This window comes from Crassostrea angulata, chromosome 10 (genome assembly GCF_025612915.1).
Source record: "Crassostrea angulata isolate pt1a10 chromosome 10, ASM2561291v2, whole genome shotgun sequence".
NCBI lineage: Eukaryota > Metazoa > Mollusca > Bivalvia > Ostreida > Ostreidae > Magallana > Magallana angulata.
Genome location: NC_069120.1, coordinates 49908790 through 49927706, shown reverse-complemented (window position 1 = coordinate 49927706; position 18917 = coordinate 49908790). Strand labels below are relative to the sequence as shown.

The following is an 18917-nucleotide window of genomic DNA, read 5'->3' as shown; positions in this document are numbered from 1 at the left end:
AACGATGCTACGTGCCTGATATATAATACGATATGACAATGTTGAATTTAATAAACTTAAAAATCCACAAGCTTTAGAATGGACAGTCAATTATGAAACGAGTGTAAACAGAACAATAGGCGCTCGAGCACAGCCGGTGGGATACCCCCCTTCCACCCGGGCCACCCCTTGGGTATAGATTGACACTCTCCTCTTGATAAAATTTTTTTTTTTCAAGAAGCCATACTACAGATTTCCTTTTAATATCTGATTAGTTATTTTTTTTTTTAAATCATCCCGGCCTCGACCTGTATATCTCATAATTATACTTAATTTTTAAAAAAATGTATTTCTGATTTTTAAAGTTATACATGCGCGGATCTAGTATTTTTCCGGGGGTAGGAGTCAAGGGGGGGGGGGGGTCCGAAACCAATTACAGTATTTTTACTATAGGGTTTAATAGTGAGATTTCGGGGTCCAGGGCCCCCTCCTCCACCCCTTTAGATCTGCACTTTTTACATAATTAAATGTCATTGGTCTGGAAGCTTCAGGAAACAAGTATTCCATGGGTCAAAACATTCGTCGAATATTATTACATATAATATTACATATCAACTAATTAGAACAAAATCGGATTGCGGAGAAACCGATTTATGTTGAAAAAATTATGTCCAATCTCAATCTCTAGATATGACTTACAATAATTCATATTCTCATGAATTAACATGCATTTAATTCAGTATGATTATATGTGTACATGTAAATGGTAAAATACTCAAATATGCAACATTGATCGATCCTTCATTGGTAAAATCATATAGAGTACATCTTGATGTACATATGTATATATTGTACAGATCAACACAATCTTCTGAGCTGTCGGCGATAATATTAGCAGTACATATATAAGAACCGTCACTGACTTCCCGGGGAATATAGGGTGACAAAATAACCCAATCAGCGTAACAGCTTTCCCGCGTCCTTGATGTAGAATCCGGTGTTGGAGAATGAACAAATGAATGGAAGGTAGGCTACTTGTGTTAATTAACTCCTTAAAGAGTTGTCATCAATATTTTTTCTGGAAAAAAAAATATGCAGCACTTAAAATTGTTTAGAGTGAACATGTCTATACTTTATATAATGAAAAAATAAACATAGCAACATGAAATATGTTTACATAAGAATTGATTCAAGTGTTCGATCTCCAAATTTGTTGCTATGGCACTGTTTCCATTTAAATGAAGAATCGTGTACATGTATATATGTGTATATGCATGTAACAAAACGTCAGTCATTCTTGTAAGAACCATATACGTAATTATCCATAATGAAAATTTAATGAATTAATACGATTTGACAAAGCAAATAATTTTAATGATATGTTTAATGATATGTATAATCGCTATAGGCTAGCCATCTAAAGAAAACATATTTGCTTAAATAGTTTACCTGTTTTGCCTTTGAAAATTAAGCTTCGTTTTGCTGTTTTCGCAGCATTGTTAAGGCGTCCCGATGCTAAAATACGGCTGGAAAACGATATTATTTGATTCATGGCAAAAATGATTTTACCAGGAGTATTTCTTTAAATCTATGTTATATTTATTGACATCGATGTTAAACATTATATTTGATGCATTTTTGTGACGTCATATGTACTTCGTAATCACGTGACAGGCGAATCCTTATATTGCAAATGATCTAGTTAAAACGCATCGGCGCAGGTGATTAATGACATTAAATCATACATATTTTTAAGAAAAATCCTTTGTTAAGTCATAAACTTTGAAGTTCTTGCTTGGGAAAGAAATAGATATTTCGTTTATAGAAGATATTGTTGAAACATTCCACAAAATCATCAAAATAATGCACATTTTTACTAATCAAAAGCGATTTACAAAAAATTTGGGTAAATCCGAAGGTTTCCGCAGCACGATTCACATTGATATTTATATTCTCTACCAATTTTACGTAAAATATTTTAAAATTGTGTTGATCTTTCACCTGCGCCAAGCTGGTTTTACATGCATTAAAATTTTTTCATTCAGTTGTTTACACGTAGCAGGGAGAGTCTCCAAACCACTAGTTTATAAATAGTCTTTTACTTAAAACGAAGCTTTAAAACTGCCGATTATTTGATACTGGTTTTTAATATGAATGAATTCTGTACGTCTAGAATTTACTGCAGCATCTATATAAAGGAAACATGCAGTATTATACTGGTTTGATATAATTCACATTTAACGTTAAGATACATTCCCTGAGAACTATCGACAGGAATGCAGATCGTGACGTCAAAGTTAATTATGACGTCATATCGTATGAAGTACAGACAAGTGACTTTCTACATATCGCATCGGGAAGCCTTAACATGCCCGCGTTGTTTATTTGCATTAGAAACTGCAATTATGAACACACAAAGGCTATATTTCATCTATGTCCACGCAATCTTAAATTTATATTTTTTACGAATGCACAGCTAGGCGTGTGATTTTTAAATTCATTTTGTAAAAAAAAACTCTGTATGGCATCGTCGGTGACCCACGTGTTATTCACATCGATTTTCTCCATCATCACGAAACTTGTGGACTCAAAACCGTGGTTTGCGACGATGTCTGTATATGGTAACTCATCTTAAATTGTGAAAAGAAGCACAGCGCACTTGCGATTTCGCCTCAAATATAGCGATTTTGCAAACGTTAGGCATTTTCAATATTACACAATATTTAGTTAAAATATATTTAACGAAACGCAAATTACATAATTACCAGAGTCTTAATTTTCTTACACGACATCATTAAAATCTTTAGTTTTTTTGTAGGGATATATAGGAAAATATTAAGTATGCAATAAAAAGTTGGATATCCGACTATTTGAACCACTTCAAACCAAAGAATCCGACTAAAATTATGTTCTACATGTATACAACTGAATTAATTTTGGTTTAACGTGGACTTCGTTTAAAAAATTGACAAATATTTCGATTCGTGACTTTTCTAATACAATTATATATGATATATCATATATTAAAAAGGCAGGAGAGAAAGTGTTATATATGCGTATACTAATAGGTAACGCGTAGGACTTTAGATTTTACGGTCATCAGATCGATTACACCAAGTAGTAAATATCTTCTTTTCACTTACACATGATAAGATTTAATAGAGAATTTTAATTAATTCTGAGTGTAAGCACATCTAAGTAAACAGATCTCTTCAATGCCACTGCATATTGCTGGAAGTTATATCACACGGTTCAAAATATCAACTGACTTTATACACGTACATAGTTCTGAAAATTCATTTCTCGATGCAGGGTTCCTGAATTTATGGCAAATCAGTGGTTACAGCCACCATTATAAAATCGGTTTCTGGGTTCAAAGATCATTTTGCGACGGGTACCTGTATCTATTTTTAGTAAAAGCTAGGTACTGATTTTTTTTTTTTATTTCATACCAAACTTCTTGATCTTCTGCGATATTTTAAAAGAAGTAACATGTAGATAATGGTAACCCACGTATTAAAGCGGCGGCAGATTTTTCAGAAATTTTGACAAGCTAAAAAGATATATAAAATATTTTCACCAAGGCCAGGTGTATTGTGGAGTGCGCGCGTGTATGAGTAAAATAGGAAAAAACTTAATAAAGTCCATGCAGTGACCTTTCCGTCATAATTATTTTTGTATATGTACATGTATGTAAAAAAAAAGTTAGTTTCCAGAAGTGGATCATGGAGCCCTCTCCCCCTCTTCTACCCCCAGCGACCCCTTCCCCCTTGCTACGTGCTCAATGCAAGGATAGTTTTGAACATCAGCTATAAGTTTTGCCGGGGGTAATAAATTTCAATTCACACCATGCATGAATATTCTTGATTAATTAAACTTCATTTAGAATTGAATACACATGCACGAGTTGAATATAATAACGAGTATGTTTAAAATAAATCAATTCTTTACAAAATTCCTTTATTAACACCTGACATTCTGTTCACCTTAGGATGTACACGACCCTTTCATCCGTGTTTACATTCGTCTATTTTTATCATTTTTTTATTCTCGCAATTTGATTGGCTGAAAGAATCGCGTGAAAAAATAGCCAGATACAACATTCTGAATAATACGCACACGTGTTAGCTGTTATATTTAAATGACTGGGATTTTGCAGAAGGTAAGGTTCTCTTGTTGAAAAAAAATGTATGTTTCAATATTCAAATACATTTATGTATATGTGTGTAAAATATAGATTAGATGCTTTTAATGTTATTTGACATATACAATATCTTAACTTTAATGATTTAAAATGAAAACATTTAAACAGTTAAAAATATTGTACCTGTACAAAAAGGGAATGCATGTGCATGCATGACATGTGTTAGACGTTTATATACTTAATAAATTAAATGTTTGATCTAAAATTTTAGTCAAAATTTAATACCCCCTCAATTCTGACCGCATTAAAATAAACATTACGCTGCGACGTATATATTAACACCATATTATAACTAAATGAAATATCCCAGTAAATACATGTATAGATGGTGGTAGCTTCCAAAAATTAATTAGAAAAAAAGAAATTAGAGTGGCTGATGAAATGCAAGTTAATGCTATACGTGTGTTCTTCAGTGAGTGTTCTAGTGATGGCCAAGTGGATTACACTCGTGTACCGGAGAGTGTTCATATATAGAAGATCAACAAAAGGGTTTCGTTGTACAAAATATCGAAGCACTAGCAAAATCATTCACATGTACATAATATTATAAAAGGAAGTCTGTTGTCAGGAATTTTCCCAATAAGCATATAAGGACAAAAATACACGAGTACTTGTATAGTTCAAAATGGGCTTATCCTCGGAAGTGGTTCAAAATATCTTCATGTTGCAGTAGATTTACAGCATGCAGAATATTTACTTTGAGAATTTGATAAATTTTAATTAATTCTCTAACAAATTCAGCGACCTTTCTATATAAGTAGACATTTGACTGCGTTTCGAACATGAACCATTCAGCGGCTCTTTAGGTTCGAGTTTACCGGGTTCGATTCTATAACACGGGGTAAAAACGTTCATACGTAAACATATATTGTGTCTTACGACCAAGTACTGCAAGTTATGCAAGTATATAGGTAAAAATGTGAATAACCAAACCGCAGATACATGTAAATACCAAAGTAAGAGAACTTCGTGTCTATTATATACAATGTGTCTGTTTGTATATATATTCCAGTATACATGTATATACATGTACATGTATAATCATTTTTGCTATAATATATATATTACAATACTACATATGAATACACATAGCTGTTATGAATCGAAAACAAAAGCATTTCCCTATTTTCACGTGCGTTCTATACATGGGAGTCAAACAAATATGTGTTGTGATGAATAAGACTAAATGTATCTAACAGATATTAATACATGCATTTACGTACTTGTAGTACATGCAGGTCGATTACAAAACTAACATCTAAATGTGGATCCCGGTTTATATCTATGAATCTGTACATATAATTATATAGTCTTTAAGTTAGCCCCATGTTAATATATTATACTACTTTTCAATTAAACGACAAACTTAATTGCAAGATAATAAAAGATGAAACATCAGAATCTATACGTCAGTGTTCCTGGGATTTATTGACGTCACAACGAACAGTTTAATGTAAAGGATAGCCCAAATCACATGGTGTAAAGAAAACCCACACAGGACTTCCGCGAAGTAAATGCAATTTTTAAGAAATTATGGACTTTGGAATATGATCGAGTCCCGCTAAAACCCCAGTGATGAAATATTTTGCCTTAATTGGTTATAACGACGTTTTGAAAGGAGTGACTATCCCTTGCAGAACTAGTCTTTGCTGAATTAAATGATCGATGTTGATATAGAAATATGAGAGAGAAGCTTATATACTGTATACAGAAAAATATTTGCCCCTGTTTACTTTCACCCCTTTCGCCCTTGTTGTCAGTGGGCGAATTTAAAACTTGACAAATTACATCGTTTCAAATGATCTTTCTTTAAACAATTCTGGGCGAACTCAAGGTGGAGCGAAACTGTTAGCACGAGGCGAAAATAACCCTTTACAGCATACAGTTGATATACCGGTATTATACTAGAGCATACATTCATTAATTAAAAACAGATTTTAGGGGTTCCCTTTCTTTTTGACAGAATGGCGCCAAGAAATGTTGTGGAGGAGCCAGTGCCCGCCCAAGGGTCCGTACCCCAGGAGGTGGAGGACTCTGAGCCCGAATTCAAAAGATCTCCCCAGAGGATAGTATGGAGGAACGTCGTCCTTATGTCTTCCCTTCACCTCGCCTCTTTGTATGCCCTGACCCTCATCCCAAGGTCCCACCCCCTCACCTGGCTCTGGAGTAAGCATCAAGTTAATGACATCATGCACATTGGCTGGAAAACTTATATTTTCAAATCTATAGACTGGCAGTTTCCATTTCATGTGCTAACATACATTTTGTAACTTAACTAATTCATTATTTTACAGCTATGTTTTACTACATATTTTCTGCCCTGGGGATCACCGCCGGGGCACACCGGCTGTGGGCCCACAAGTCATACAAAGCCCGGGCCCCACTGCGCTTTCTGTTGGCGCTCATGAACTCTGCTGCTCTCCAGGTACGGCCATTTGTATTATTTCTATAGGAAAACGAGTGCATGCATTTTCCGATATTCACTTATATAAATGAAGTTCTGGTTTTAAATAATTTTTCAGAATGATATTTTGGATTGGTCACGTGACCATAGAGTTCATCACAAGTATTCCGAAACAGACGCAGACCCACACAACGCAAAGAGGGGGTTCTTTTTCGCACATGTTGGGTGGTTGCTGGTCAAAAAACACCCGGATGTGATGGAGAAAGGAAGAGGGCTTGATTTTTCTGATCTATATGCCGACACAATTATTATGTTTCAGAGAAGGTATGCAATATTTTAATTGTATATAGATAACAGTTCATTATGCCAAATCTAGGATCTATGTTATGTGCAACAAACAACAAAAACTGATTAATTGTAGTACTACTAATTTTCACAAAAAGATGCGAAAAATTTGAAAACTAACGATCCACCCCGTCCTTTTAGATTTTACCGCCCCCTGATCCTACTGATGTGTTTTGTGGTCCCTACTGTGGTGCCATGGTACTTCTGGGGAGAGTCCCTTTGGAACGCCTACTTCCTGTCAGCGTTGCTACGATACTGTCTTCTGCTAAACGCCACGTGGTCTGTGAACAGTTTTGCCCATTTATGGGGCAGAAAACCTTACGACAAAAGGATTAACCCGGCTGAGAACCTTAGTGTGGTGCTAAGCGCGGTGGGTGAGGGGTTCCATAACTTTCACCACACTTTCCCTAGTGACTACGCTACCAGCGAGTATGGCTGGCACCTCAATATCACGACTGTGTTTATTAACTGTATGTACTATCTAGGACAGGCCTACGACATGAAAAAGACCCCGGACAGGGTGGTGCAGATGAGGAAACAGCGCACGGGGGACGGAAGCTCGTAATTATGTGTTCATGAAATAATAAAAAATCCCAGAAAACCATTTTAAACTACTCTTTTTTTCTTAATGAACTCATTATCAAATGAAATCTGTAAGGATTAAGACAAAAGAAACTTAAATACAGAAGTAAAATACCAAAACTTGTCATCGAATCCTACTGCGCATTTATGTATTGTATCATTATCCCCTTTTGCAATAAATCGATGAACTACACTAAAACTGCGCATTATACTGCACTGATATCAACTGGTAAACATATACGTGTGTACATAAATGTATTTGTATGTTTGACTTTGCCCCTATATCATGGTGTATGACTGTACTCTGCTCATAAACATATTATTTGTGATAAGGCTCATCAGTTAAAAGAATTCAACGTGTATTAACATTTAAATATAAATCATTTACCTGTTATTGGTCATATCGTTATGTTTAATACATACTGTTATTATACTATAGGAAATTAAATTACATTTACTAGTTTATCTTTCACACCACTCACCTCCAAACTCTATAGCAACCAAATTCTAATAAAACAACGACCTAACAGTTTATTAAACGTAGATATGCAGGTAGATATAATTCAAGGGTACTGGAGATAATAATGCTAGCCACAATCTGTATTAACTTCAAAAATGTAGCTCTCTCTGATTAAATAAGGAAACGGCTATATATATATATATATATATATATATATATATATATATATATATACACACACACACACAATGTATATATACATGTATTATATTGCTGGTTTGTCCGCATGTCTTAGAAGTTCTGATACGTGCATAGACTGGTCCTCTGTCTCTATCGTACGGATGTATATCGGCATAGCCAGTCTAGGGTTCCCCGAGACATTTAAATATCGCGTTAGCGATAATATTTATCATCAGACAGGCATAGCCAGTCTAACAGGCACATGAGGCATAGCCATGTACATGAATAACGTGTATTCATTTTGTTTTTACTCAAAGCTTGTCTAGCTATCACTGAAATCAAAAATCTATGTAATAAAAATTTTATTCTTTTATGACCGAGGCAAGCAGGAGAGAGTATTAATTCTATTAAAAGGAACATTGGTGAGATTCTTTACATCGAGAATGGGGAAACTCCGAAGGTATAAATAGAATCCGCCATAAAGCTAAGAGGCTAATAATATAACAAACCCAATTGGTGGGTGATGAGTAATGCAAGTCGGAAAAAACAGACACATGATTATGTCTGTTTCATCTACGCATCAGAATCAGCTGGCCATGTACATATATTGGAGATTCTGAGATTTTATACTAGAACACCACACTATATATTAGAGGTAAGGTTTAATTTACTGCATTATACTACAACAACTTCAATTTGTGAATATCGATTCAGTGTTATGAATTGCGTTTTATCTGAGTCGTTCGTATAGAGATCTGATAATAACCGCTGCATCAACTCTCGGTCTTAAAGGCAGTGGACACGCGTGTATACATATATCGTTTTAAAAGTCTTCTCGTTATCAAACATACTTCTTATGATAAGAAATTCACGAAATTTTGACACAGTCAAATGGATCATATTACCAAATGATTCTGTCAGTTTAATCAAATTTGACCTTTTTGTTTTTGCATAATTAAAGGTCAGGTCAAGGTCACTTCCTTTTTCCTCGACGTAAAAGATGATAAAAATAAGTGTAGCTCTTTGTAGTTCAGTAGACATTTGTTTATGATATGAAGATTCTATTATTTAATGAAATGATAGAATATCATAATGTATCAGCTTATACTACTAAATTGGAATAAAAATTTGATATCTTGTAGCCCGCATTTCCTCTTATTTTCTTAAATTTTGAAGAAATTTTGATTATTTTTTATTGTTATACTTTCCTGTTATACTGAAATCTGATTGGTTTAGACGCAGTTCATAATCTGTTCTATTACCCTCAGCGTTAGCAACGCACTTAGCAACGGGTAACATTACGAATTGTTACATGCGCGAAAATCGTGCGCGTACGGTTCGCCTTAGAATTCACGTTATTCCTATCTTAAAGCAGTGATGTTTTCTTTAAAATTAAGACATTCAGTATAACAAAATAAATAGTTACCCCCCCCCCCCCCCCAAACAGGCACTATTTATATAATGCTTCCTATATGCTGTCAACCGACGCGAAGCGGAGGCTGACAATGGTTTTCGAGGGGTGTCAAATTCAACTGTTATCCTCCGAAAACGGGCACTATTTATTTTATTATACTGAATGTCTTAATTTAAGAGATATTTTTTTACTGCTTTTATATAGAAATGACGTGAATTCCACGGCGAACCGTAAGTGCATAATTTACGCGCTTGTAACAATTCGTTGTGTTACCCGTTGCTAAGTGTGTTGCTTACGCTGAATGTAATAGAACGGATTATCAACTGCGGCTAAACCAATCAGATTTCAGTATTTAACATGAAAGTATTATAATAATAAAATATTTCTAATTTTTGTGTATTATGAAGACTTTATATAAAGATATAAATTGACAGAAAAGCTAATGTATTAACCATTTAATAAGAGAGAAAAACTGATTTCAGTGATTTTTTCACAAAAAAACAATGTATAGAATGGGCGCTTTAAAAGGTTTATAAAAATGTAATTTGATAGGCAAATCATATTTTAAAAACATATTCTGAAACCCAAGTATCATATCATTAGTGCACATTAGTAAATCAAAGTAATGACGGGAGTTGATTTTTTCGATTATCATTTATTTTAAAATCAATGATATGTAATTTTGCTTTGCAAGTAGTTTATAATCCTACGCCAATATTACGCCAAAAATATAGTCCTTGTTAGATTCTAAACATCGATTACTTTTTCTATGCCAAGTTGTATGATAGTAAAAAATATAGAAAAATATACATTTTTGATTTCCTATCATCTTCATTTACTGAACAATTAATCACGATAACCAGAAAAGACTCCTTCCTTAACAGATTAATATTTTACTGCCTTAAAATATCGCTATGTTGTTGGATCTGATATAAAATAAAATACGAGTCGTACAACGATACCAGGCAGTGTTATACATGGACTTTGATTTATAAATGTATAAATTTCTTTAAAAATTGATACGCTAACGAAGGGAATGCCCACAATCATCCCCATTCATAATTTAATATGAATCAATTGAGACTATTTTCTGAAATAAGATAAAAACTCGCTGAACCCATAATATATAATGCGTAGTTTTGTGAACTTCAATCTCATCGGGGAAATGCGATCAAATTGCTAGCTATTCCGGTCAGAGTAGTTGCCTGCATGCATTGAAGAAGATGACCGTTTTTGCACCATACATTGTATCACACACACATTTAGCTAGTGCCCAGGCAGCTCAAAAGCTGAAATAGATGATTCAGAGGAAACGCACTTTGGACTCTGATTGAAGCATCTTTTAATTGGTTCATTAAGAACCTGCACATGATCTCTTCATCCTCGTTCTTTTAATAGGACTGGAAAAGGATGCAATTGATTTAGTAAAGTCCACATATAAAGTACTCTGTGCAAAATCCGCGTCCTAGGAACGTATTTCGTATGCAGGTTCATTACTGCATGAACTCTCCAACGGGCCAAGAGGTCATATTTCTGACATCACATTGATAATTCGTTATGGGATATTATAATATTATATGTACTAGTAGTTCGATTACAGCCAAAATACATGTATGTGGCCTTCTCTCATCTAAGTAAGAAACCCTTAGACTTGAATCCAGAGAAGAACTTGCCGAAGCGTTCCTGATATCTAAAAATTCTTTAGCCGTTATAGTTTTCTGCAATCTAATTAAAATTAGATGTTTGATCCGCTCGCTTACTCGCTACACAAAGCGAGTAAGCGAGCGGATCAAACATCTAATTTTAATTAGATTGAGTTTTCTGAATTTTGTATTCTTGGCAATCATTTCGGTCTCTATGTTTTGGCGGTGTGTGGGTAGGACGCGGTCTGTTTAAAATATATATATATATATATATATATATATATATATATATATATATATATATATATCTATCTATCTATCTATCTATCTATCTATCTATCTATCTATCTATCTATCTATCTATCTATCTATCTATCTATCTATCTATCTATCTATCTATATATATATATATATATATATATATATATATATATATATATATATACACACACACACACACACACACACACATGTATATACTAGTATATATTATATGTGGAAGCCTTTTCTGCAAACGAGTGCATTTTTTGGACCATATACTACTCTGGACGAGTAAGCAAATATGCATTTCCAGACCTAAAATCTGGAAAAGACGAACGTGCTGTACATGTATATAATATAACCTGACTGTTAACCTATCTATTTTCTGTAACAATTTTGTCAGATTTTTAGAGGATGCAGGAAGAAATCCATTGGTTCCTTTATGTAGCATTGCGTGCAATGAACTCCATATTTTCTGATATAGTTGTCATGTCCGCTTTCGTTGCATCTAAATCGATATAATGATTCGGAGCATCCATGAGCAGAAGTAATTCTCGCCTGTATAGTCACAGCGTGGATGTACTTCCGTACGATATGTATAACTAATCGCGCTGTCATTAAGGCAAGGCAAGGTTTATGTTAGATTGCATCATCAACATCAGGGGACTACTGACGGTCTGTCCCGATTAATGACGTAAGCTTGTGAAATGTAGTGCATAACAGGTGAAAATCATTCAGGTATATGAAATCATTTGGCAAAGTCAATCAGTATAAAATGTCAGCGTATATCAAAGGAGGGGGGGGGGGGGGGGGGGAGGCTTGATTTTGAATAGGCCTTATCGTTCATAAAAAGGACAAGAGCCTAAATTGAAAAATTAAAAACTTTTTATTGAAGATATAGCTGTTTTATTCATCTTTATTATTGATTAATGATAATGGAGTCATAATGTGTAAACAATTGCGGGTTTTATAACTTTTATTGATTAATTATTCTTATATATTTATTTATAAATTAATAGTTATCCACCAACATATTGCAATATGTCAACGTAGCTCATTGTGATAGGCGGAGTGTCTACTATTCTTTTTGGTTGAGAGAGTGAACACCGCGCCCGAATGTTGAAATGCATTGCAAACGTTCATATAACATTTGAAAAACATTTTTATTTGGAAATTTGCTCAACATGTACATGTGTAATATAAAAGTGCATTGTCTGAAACATTGACAAATGTACATGTATACATTTATATACATGTACTTCTTATTAATCGGGTTTGTTTTATTAATTTAATCTATAAACATTACAGCATGATCTCTCTGTGCTAGCGCTATTTTTATGCATGTGACATTATGAACATTATGTAATTTTGGTCTGTATCTAAAGGGTTACATATAAATAAATATTTTCAAATTAATCTTATAAAAAAAAATATTAAAAATATCTTACAAGCAAAGAAATAGAAAGAAAAATGCCGCATATGGTTCAAAAAGAATTGTTGACAAGCCGCCGCCTATCACAATGAGCTCGTTGGCACATTACAATATGTTGGTGGATAATTATTAGTTTGACATATTAAATATACAAAAATAATTAATCAGTAAAAGTTATAAAACCCGCAATTATTTACACATTATGACTCCATTATTATAAATCAATAATAAAGATGAATAAAACAGCTATCTTAAATAAAAAGTTCTTAATTTAGGATGGACTTAATACCCTCCATACCTGAAACTTTTTTATTTAGAACAATGAATGATGAAGATCAAAGCATATTTAAAGCTGTATGGCTTGATTTTAAAACATATATACCTGTCGTGTTTACAGAATTGTACATTTATACTTTAAACAATGCCTACAAACCACACATTTAAGATATTTTAATTACGACTGAAAATCGTATGTATATTTAATGCTCCAATTAGGGGATATATAACGCCATGTACGACCCTGTTCTTTATCACAATTGAATTTCACGATCTCTTTTTTCCACTCATAATTTATTTTACCAAGAATTATCTTCATGTATATGTAATAATGAAAGGTTTAACAGATTCGTTACATTTAAACTATTTTGTTTTACCAGGCCTACAAGAAAAAAAGTACATTTTTTGTCAAATTCCTGTAATAAAGTTATATAATCTTTACCTGAAATTAGGTATGGGGTATATTTCTTCTATTATGACATGCGCGGATCCAGAAAATTTTTCCAGGGGGGGTCCGAAGGATAATTGTGTTTGCCAGGGGGGTCCGAGGCATATTTTCGCGATAATTTTACTATGTAAATTTAATAAATTTTCATTTTCCAGGGGGGGTCGGGACCCCCCCCCCCCGACCCCCCCTCTAGATCCGCGCATGTATGAGAAAAATAAATAAATAACGGCTGGTACCTGTGCTGTAAACGACAAACATTGTGAACACGGATATAACCGTTCCTTACTTCTTGATTCTTGATTCTGTGACGCATTGACTTAATTTACGTCATATCCTGTAATGTTTATTTCAATTTTTATGAAACTTTTGCAGACCATGGCTCCAAGAAATGCAATGGAGGCAGAAGAACAGCCATCTAGAGGAACAACAGAGATCTTGGATTCAGTTGAACCCATCAAACAACCAACCGTTCGGATCGTCTGGAGAAACGTCATTCTGATGGCTCTTTTACACTTCGGAGCGATTTATGCTCTGACGCTAATCCCTAAATCACATCCACTGACATGGCTATGGTGTAAGCGCATGGTCTTGATACACCCACACTGAACAACTTAATTTCTTGTCAAATTGCATTTAAACGTCTCTGCTACTATAGTACTAGCCTACCAGTTCAAGTAATGAATTTTCCTTAGTCAATTTTCAAGATCATTCATTTGGAATAGAGAGAAAAAAAAATTGATCAATATAACGTTAACGTTATTATTAAGTATAATAGATTTTGGGAAATGAATAGTGCTATACGTGTGGCATGTCAAACGTCGCAATATTTGGTGTTTTCTTTTCCATTTGTATTTTATGTTTTGTTTAATTTATTGTCTGAATTTGATAGATGCATTTAAGTTTGATTTAGTTGTCCACAAACAATTTCCATTTTATTGATTGTTGTTCCTATTTTCTGGTTCGTTGTTCATTTGTTTCATTATTTACATGTATACTTTTTAATAATTTTGTCAAACGATCCCCCCTGTTTTTGTGTTATCGTATTGTTTAAGATATGATTGATCAAATCGTCCTTTTTATATGCTTCTCATTTTCCAGTATATAAAGATTGGACATTGTTAGTCACATACTGTAGTCATTATCATGCATACATTTGGGAAACCGTTAAACAGTTACAAAACAAACATGAAACATTAATAACTGTACAGAATTATTAAAAAGCATGTAAATAGAAATTTATCGAATTCAAATGGGCTTTATCAAGTATTGCTTCGTGTGGTATGCCATACTTTAATACGAATTGTGCGTATAATAATATTTACCTCTTCTACATTTCAGAGGAGGAAAATGTTCAAATCTACTCAATTCAGTAGGGCTTTTGAGACTTGCCACAAGGATGAACTAGTAGACATAGGGCGCTTTCCATTAACGTTGGCAACGTCACAATGATCCAACGAGGACGATTGCAGCTTAAAACTTATACTTATCTTAAAATTTGATCCAGAAAGTTTGGCTAGTTGCAATTTTAATGTATTTCAATGTAGAAGGACAAACTGTAGTTTTAGAAATACTGGTTTTGTAGAACATGATAACCTCGACGCCATATTGTGTCCGAATCGGCAACGGTATATTGCGTTGCCGTAATCGCTCGCTGGCGACGCGCGTTCCAGCAATCGGCAACGAAGGCAACACCGGCATATCCGGCGATTCCAGTTAAATGGAAAGCACCCATATAGTCGTAAGGCGACCCGTTTGTATCCTGGCTTTTATCTTAGAAGTCAAAGTCAAATTAGTGGGGGTTTTCTCAGTCAGTTCGCACGTTATCTTTACAAAGTGGCACCTGTTGCAATGTTACGCCTGATAACTTTTTCACAAAACACATAAGTAAGACCATAGTCAAATAAGGAATTAATAAAACTGAAGAAATTGATGTTTTATTATGTATTGTGAATTTTTTTTCTACAAACTTGCAGTTTTTTCATCAGCTCATCTCCTATTGCCTCTTTCTTTTCAGCCCTTGTGTACTACCTGTTTGCAGCCCTGGGGATCACCGCCGGAGCGCACCGGCTGTGGGCACACAAGTCGTACAAAGCCCGGGCCCCACTGCGCTGTCTGTTGGCGCTCATGAATGCTGCAGCATTTCAGGTTGGTCGATGTTAATTTTATGTTCTTTTTTGCGTTTCGAGAAAGACAGACAGAGGGTGGCGGGCGTCTTATGACGTATCATAGACTATTATTATTCAACCTTTTCCCCCCTTTTATTACAAAGAATTTTTATGCATAAGTTTATTTTGGTGTTTAAATAAATATTTGCATTGTATTCTTAAATTCCTTTTTAGAATGACATTTTTGATTGGTCACGTGATCATAGAGTCCACCATAAATACTCGGAAACAGATGCAGATCCACACAACGCCAAGAGGGGGTTCTTTTTTGCACATGTCGGGTGGCTGCTGGTCAAAAAACACCCGGATGTAAGGGAAAAAGGGAAAGGCTTGGATTTCTCAGATCTATATGCGGACAAAATCGTCATGTTACAAAGAAGGTATTGCTTAATTGGTATATCTCAACAGTCCATATAAGTGTACTTAGATAATGATCTTATTATATAACTATTTAAGAAATAAACTCAATGTCTTCCCAAGTTATACAAGTATAACATGGGTTGGGCCGTTTACGTTTTATAACCATCGAAGCGGATTATAAAAAAAGCGTAAATTTCTCTAACCAAGGTTATACCTGTATAACTTGGGTTGCACGTTGATATTGGGTTCATTCCATATCATATGTTTTTCTGTAACTTCTATACTATACAAATTGACCGCGTTTTACATTTAAAATTGATTAGTACTTTTTTGGCGTTGATGCATTGTTACGTGCAAATCAGGTTATACAAATTTAACGTCATATCAGCAGGGAAGATGGAAATAAAATTAGTGGACAATATCCCATATGGTTACTAGCTTAACAGCGATAAACAGCAATATTGCTTGTTAAGTTTGAATATCCCTTGGCGACATGCCATATTTGGTTGTGTTTTAACCGATGTACGTGTTGTTTATTCCAGGTTCTACCTTCCTCTGATGGTGACGTTTTGTTTTGTGATACCAACGGTCGTTCCCTGTGTCTTCTGGGGAGAATCGCTTTGGAACGCCTACTTTATCGCCGCCATATTACGCTATTGCGTCGGACTAAATGCCACGTGGTCGGTGAACAGTTTTGCCCATTTATGGGGCATGAAACCTTATGACAAAAGGATTAACCCGGCTGAGAACATAAGTGTGGTGCTGAGCGCGGTGGGTGAGGGGTTCCATAACTTTCACCACACTTTCCCTAGTGACTACGCTACCAGCGAGTATGGCTGGCACCTCAATATCACGACTGTGTTTATTAACTGTATGTACTATCTAGGACAGGCCTACGACATGAAAAAGACCCCGGACAGGGTGGTACAGATGAGGAAACAGCGCACAGGGGACGGAAGCTTGTAAACATTCCGCGAATTTCTCTGAATAATATTTATTGCCAAACATTGTTTCCTGTTCAATATTTTGCTTAACTTTTTCAAAGTGATAGAAAATGGATTGAATTAGTATTAATATAGAAAATCAATGCAAAAGAGACGTATCTTGTTGTCTGACTGTGATAGCAGTCACAGTTAATAGGTGCTTGGTGTATTGTTATTAAAGTTTTCAATAAATAAATCTTGTTTTTGATATTTCAGACGATTTGTTGTGATTCAGTTTATCATGTCGGTGCGTTTGTTGTGGTACATTGTACGTCAATGAAGAAACTACGCAGGGTTTTTATTTTTGAATGATAACGTTTTGTTCTGTTTTTGAATGCAACATGAATCATGTTCAAAGTATCTATTTCTGTAGTGAATCTTATCAATATCATAATTTGTTTTTCTGTAATTCTAACTCGCATGTGATGATTTTTTTTCAACTAAATCCCTTTTTTAAAAGATAATAGAGAGGTTTAGCAAACCAACGTGTACGCGTACGTGTACGTGTAGAAAGGAAAATATGTGCATTACGTCATCAGTTTGTGTAATGACGAATTTCTACACGTGTGTACCCAAATGAACATACGTGTAAAATGCAAAGTACCCGTAAGGTCGAACTTGAATCCCCTGTTTCCCTGTTGGCTATTTATTTTTTAAAATATGGTGACTTTTTTTTAAGCCTGAATATTTAATGCGAATACTGATATCTACAAACATAAATTTTCATTTAATCTTAATATGTTATTTGAGTTTTATTTCACGTATCTCTTCCCCCCAAAAAATGCAATGGCTCTGTTATTTTATTAATCTGTGATAAATAAAAATATACATATATAAACAATGATGTATAATAAAATTAACACATGCAGAATTCTTAATTTTCGTTTAAGACAAAAATTCTCAGCTTATTATGAGAGGATATGTAGAATTACATTAAAACATTTACACGTACAGGTACACGTTACAACTGCTAAACAAGAAAAAATAATGTGAGCTGGTACGCGTAGTTCTAACTTGTAACCTACACGTACAAGTACACGTACACGTTGGTCTGCTAAACCTCTCTAATAATACTAACTACGAAACGAATCGAAATGCATTCTGCAAGCAAAGGCACCTGACGTTTAAAAATTGTTTTCCGTATAATTTCATCAATAATAATGACTAAACTAAAAAAGGGGTGGCATGCTAGTAGATAGACTGCATCGATCAGACCTGAAAATAAAGTGTCCTATAAAACATAAAAAATAACACCAAACAATTTTCAAAAATATCATTTCCTTTTCTAAAATACTAAAATATATTCATTGGAGAAAAACCCAAATGCTATGTTATATACGATATGACGTCTTTAAAGCCCTTATAAAATTAGACTCGTTGTCTTTGTGATAATATCAATATGATAACAAAATTGTAAAGATTTTTTAAAACTTAGAAATATTTTTTTAGCTACCTTCAGACATGTATATAAGAGAAGCTGAATTTATGGTTCCGTAAGAGGTCCTTCAAGTTCGATCTCCACCGTAATCTTAAAAACCCACCAAGCCATATATAATAACTTTAGTCGGGTTTTGAAAGTCATAGTTATGGAAATCGTAGATCTGAGTTATAGATATACTAGTAGGCCTAGGACCTAAGGTGAGTCCAATATTGTTTAATGTTTAAATCTTTGAAAATATTTTCTTTTTATTATTTTTACGGTGAAAGATAAAATGAATGCTTATATATTAATGGAGTCATTTTCTTAAATATTTGTTTTTTAGATAATTTTTTTTCTTTTG

At 34.2% G+C, this 18917-nt stretch overlaps 2 protein-coding genes across 3 annotated transcripts; both read left to right on the top strand.

Annotated features, from left to right (window-relative positions):
- The first annotated feature begins 866 nt into the window (after nt 1-866).
- Nucleotides 867-7534, top strand: LOC128168260 (acyl-CoA desaturase-like). Of its 2 annotated transcripts, none has more exons than XM_052834454.1 (5): nt 867-1005; nt 6147-6349; nt 6478-6608; nt 6706-6911; nt 7074-7534. In XM_052834454.1, the coding sequence occupies exons 1-5, from the start codon at nt 995-997 to the stop codon at nt 7495-7497; spliced, it is 975 nt and encodes a 324-aa protein (XP_052690414.1). In that variant the 5' UTR covers nt 867-994; the 3' UTR covers nt 7498-7534. The 2 variants fall into 2 exon arrangements, with proteins under 2 accessions (XP_052690414.1, XP_052690416.1); XM_052834456.1 differs by lacking the exon at nt 867-1005 and adding an exon at nt 4033-4141.
- A 1080-nt stretch (nt 7535-8614) lies between these two features.
- LOC128165822 (acyl-CoA desaturase-like) lies at nt 8615-17351 on the top strand. Its single transcript, XM_052830667.1, has 5 exons — nt 8615-8809; nt 14001-14202; nt 15643-15773; nt 15968-16173; nt 16696-17351. The coding sequence occupies exons 1-5, from the start codon at nt 8678-8680 to the stop codon at nt 17117-17119; spliced, it is 1095 nt and encodes a 364-aa protein (XP_052686627.1). The 5' UTR covers nt 8615-8677; the 3' UTR covers nt 17120-17351.
- Nucleotides 17352-18917: the final 1566 nt, after the last annotated feature.

Excerpts from the sequence above, each read along its gene's own strand:
- LOC128168260 (XM_052834454.1), top strand. Across the intron at positions 6,350-6,477 it reads CCCCCTCACCTGGCTCTGGA|CTATGTTTTACTACATATTT; the intron begins GTAAGCATCAAG and ends ATTATTTTACAG. Across the intron at positions 6,609-6,705 it reads TGAACTCTGCTGCTCTCCAG|AATGATATTTTGGATTGGTC; the intron begins GTACGGCCATTT and ends ATAATTTTTCAG.
- LOC128165822 (XM_052830667.1), top strand. The coding sequence starts at position 8,678 with ATGAGTAATGCAAGTCGGAAAAAACAGACACATGATTATGTCTGTTTC. Across the intron at positions 8,810-14,000 it reads CACCACACTATATATTAGAG|ACCATGGCTCCAAGAAATGC; the intron begins GTAAGGTTTAAT and ends AAACTTTTGCAG. Across the intron at positions 14,203-15,642 it reads TCCACTGACATGGCTATGGT|CCCTTGTGTACTACCTGTTT; the intron begins GTAAGCGCATGG and ends CTTTCTTTTCAG.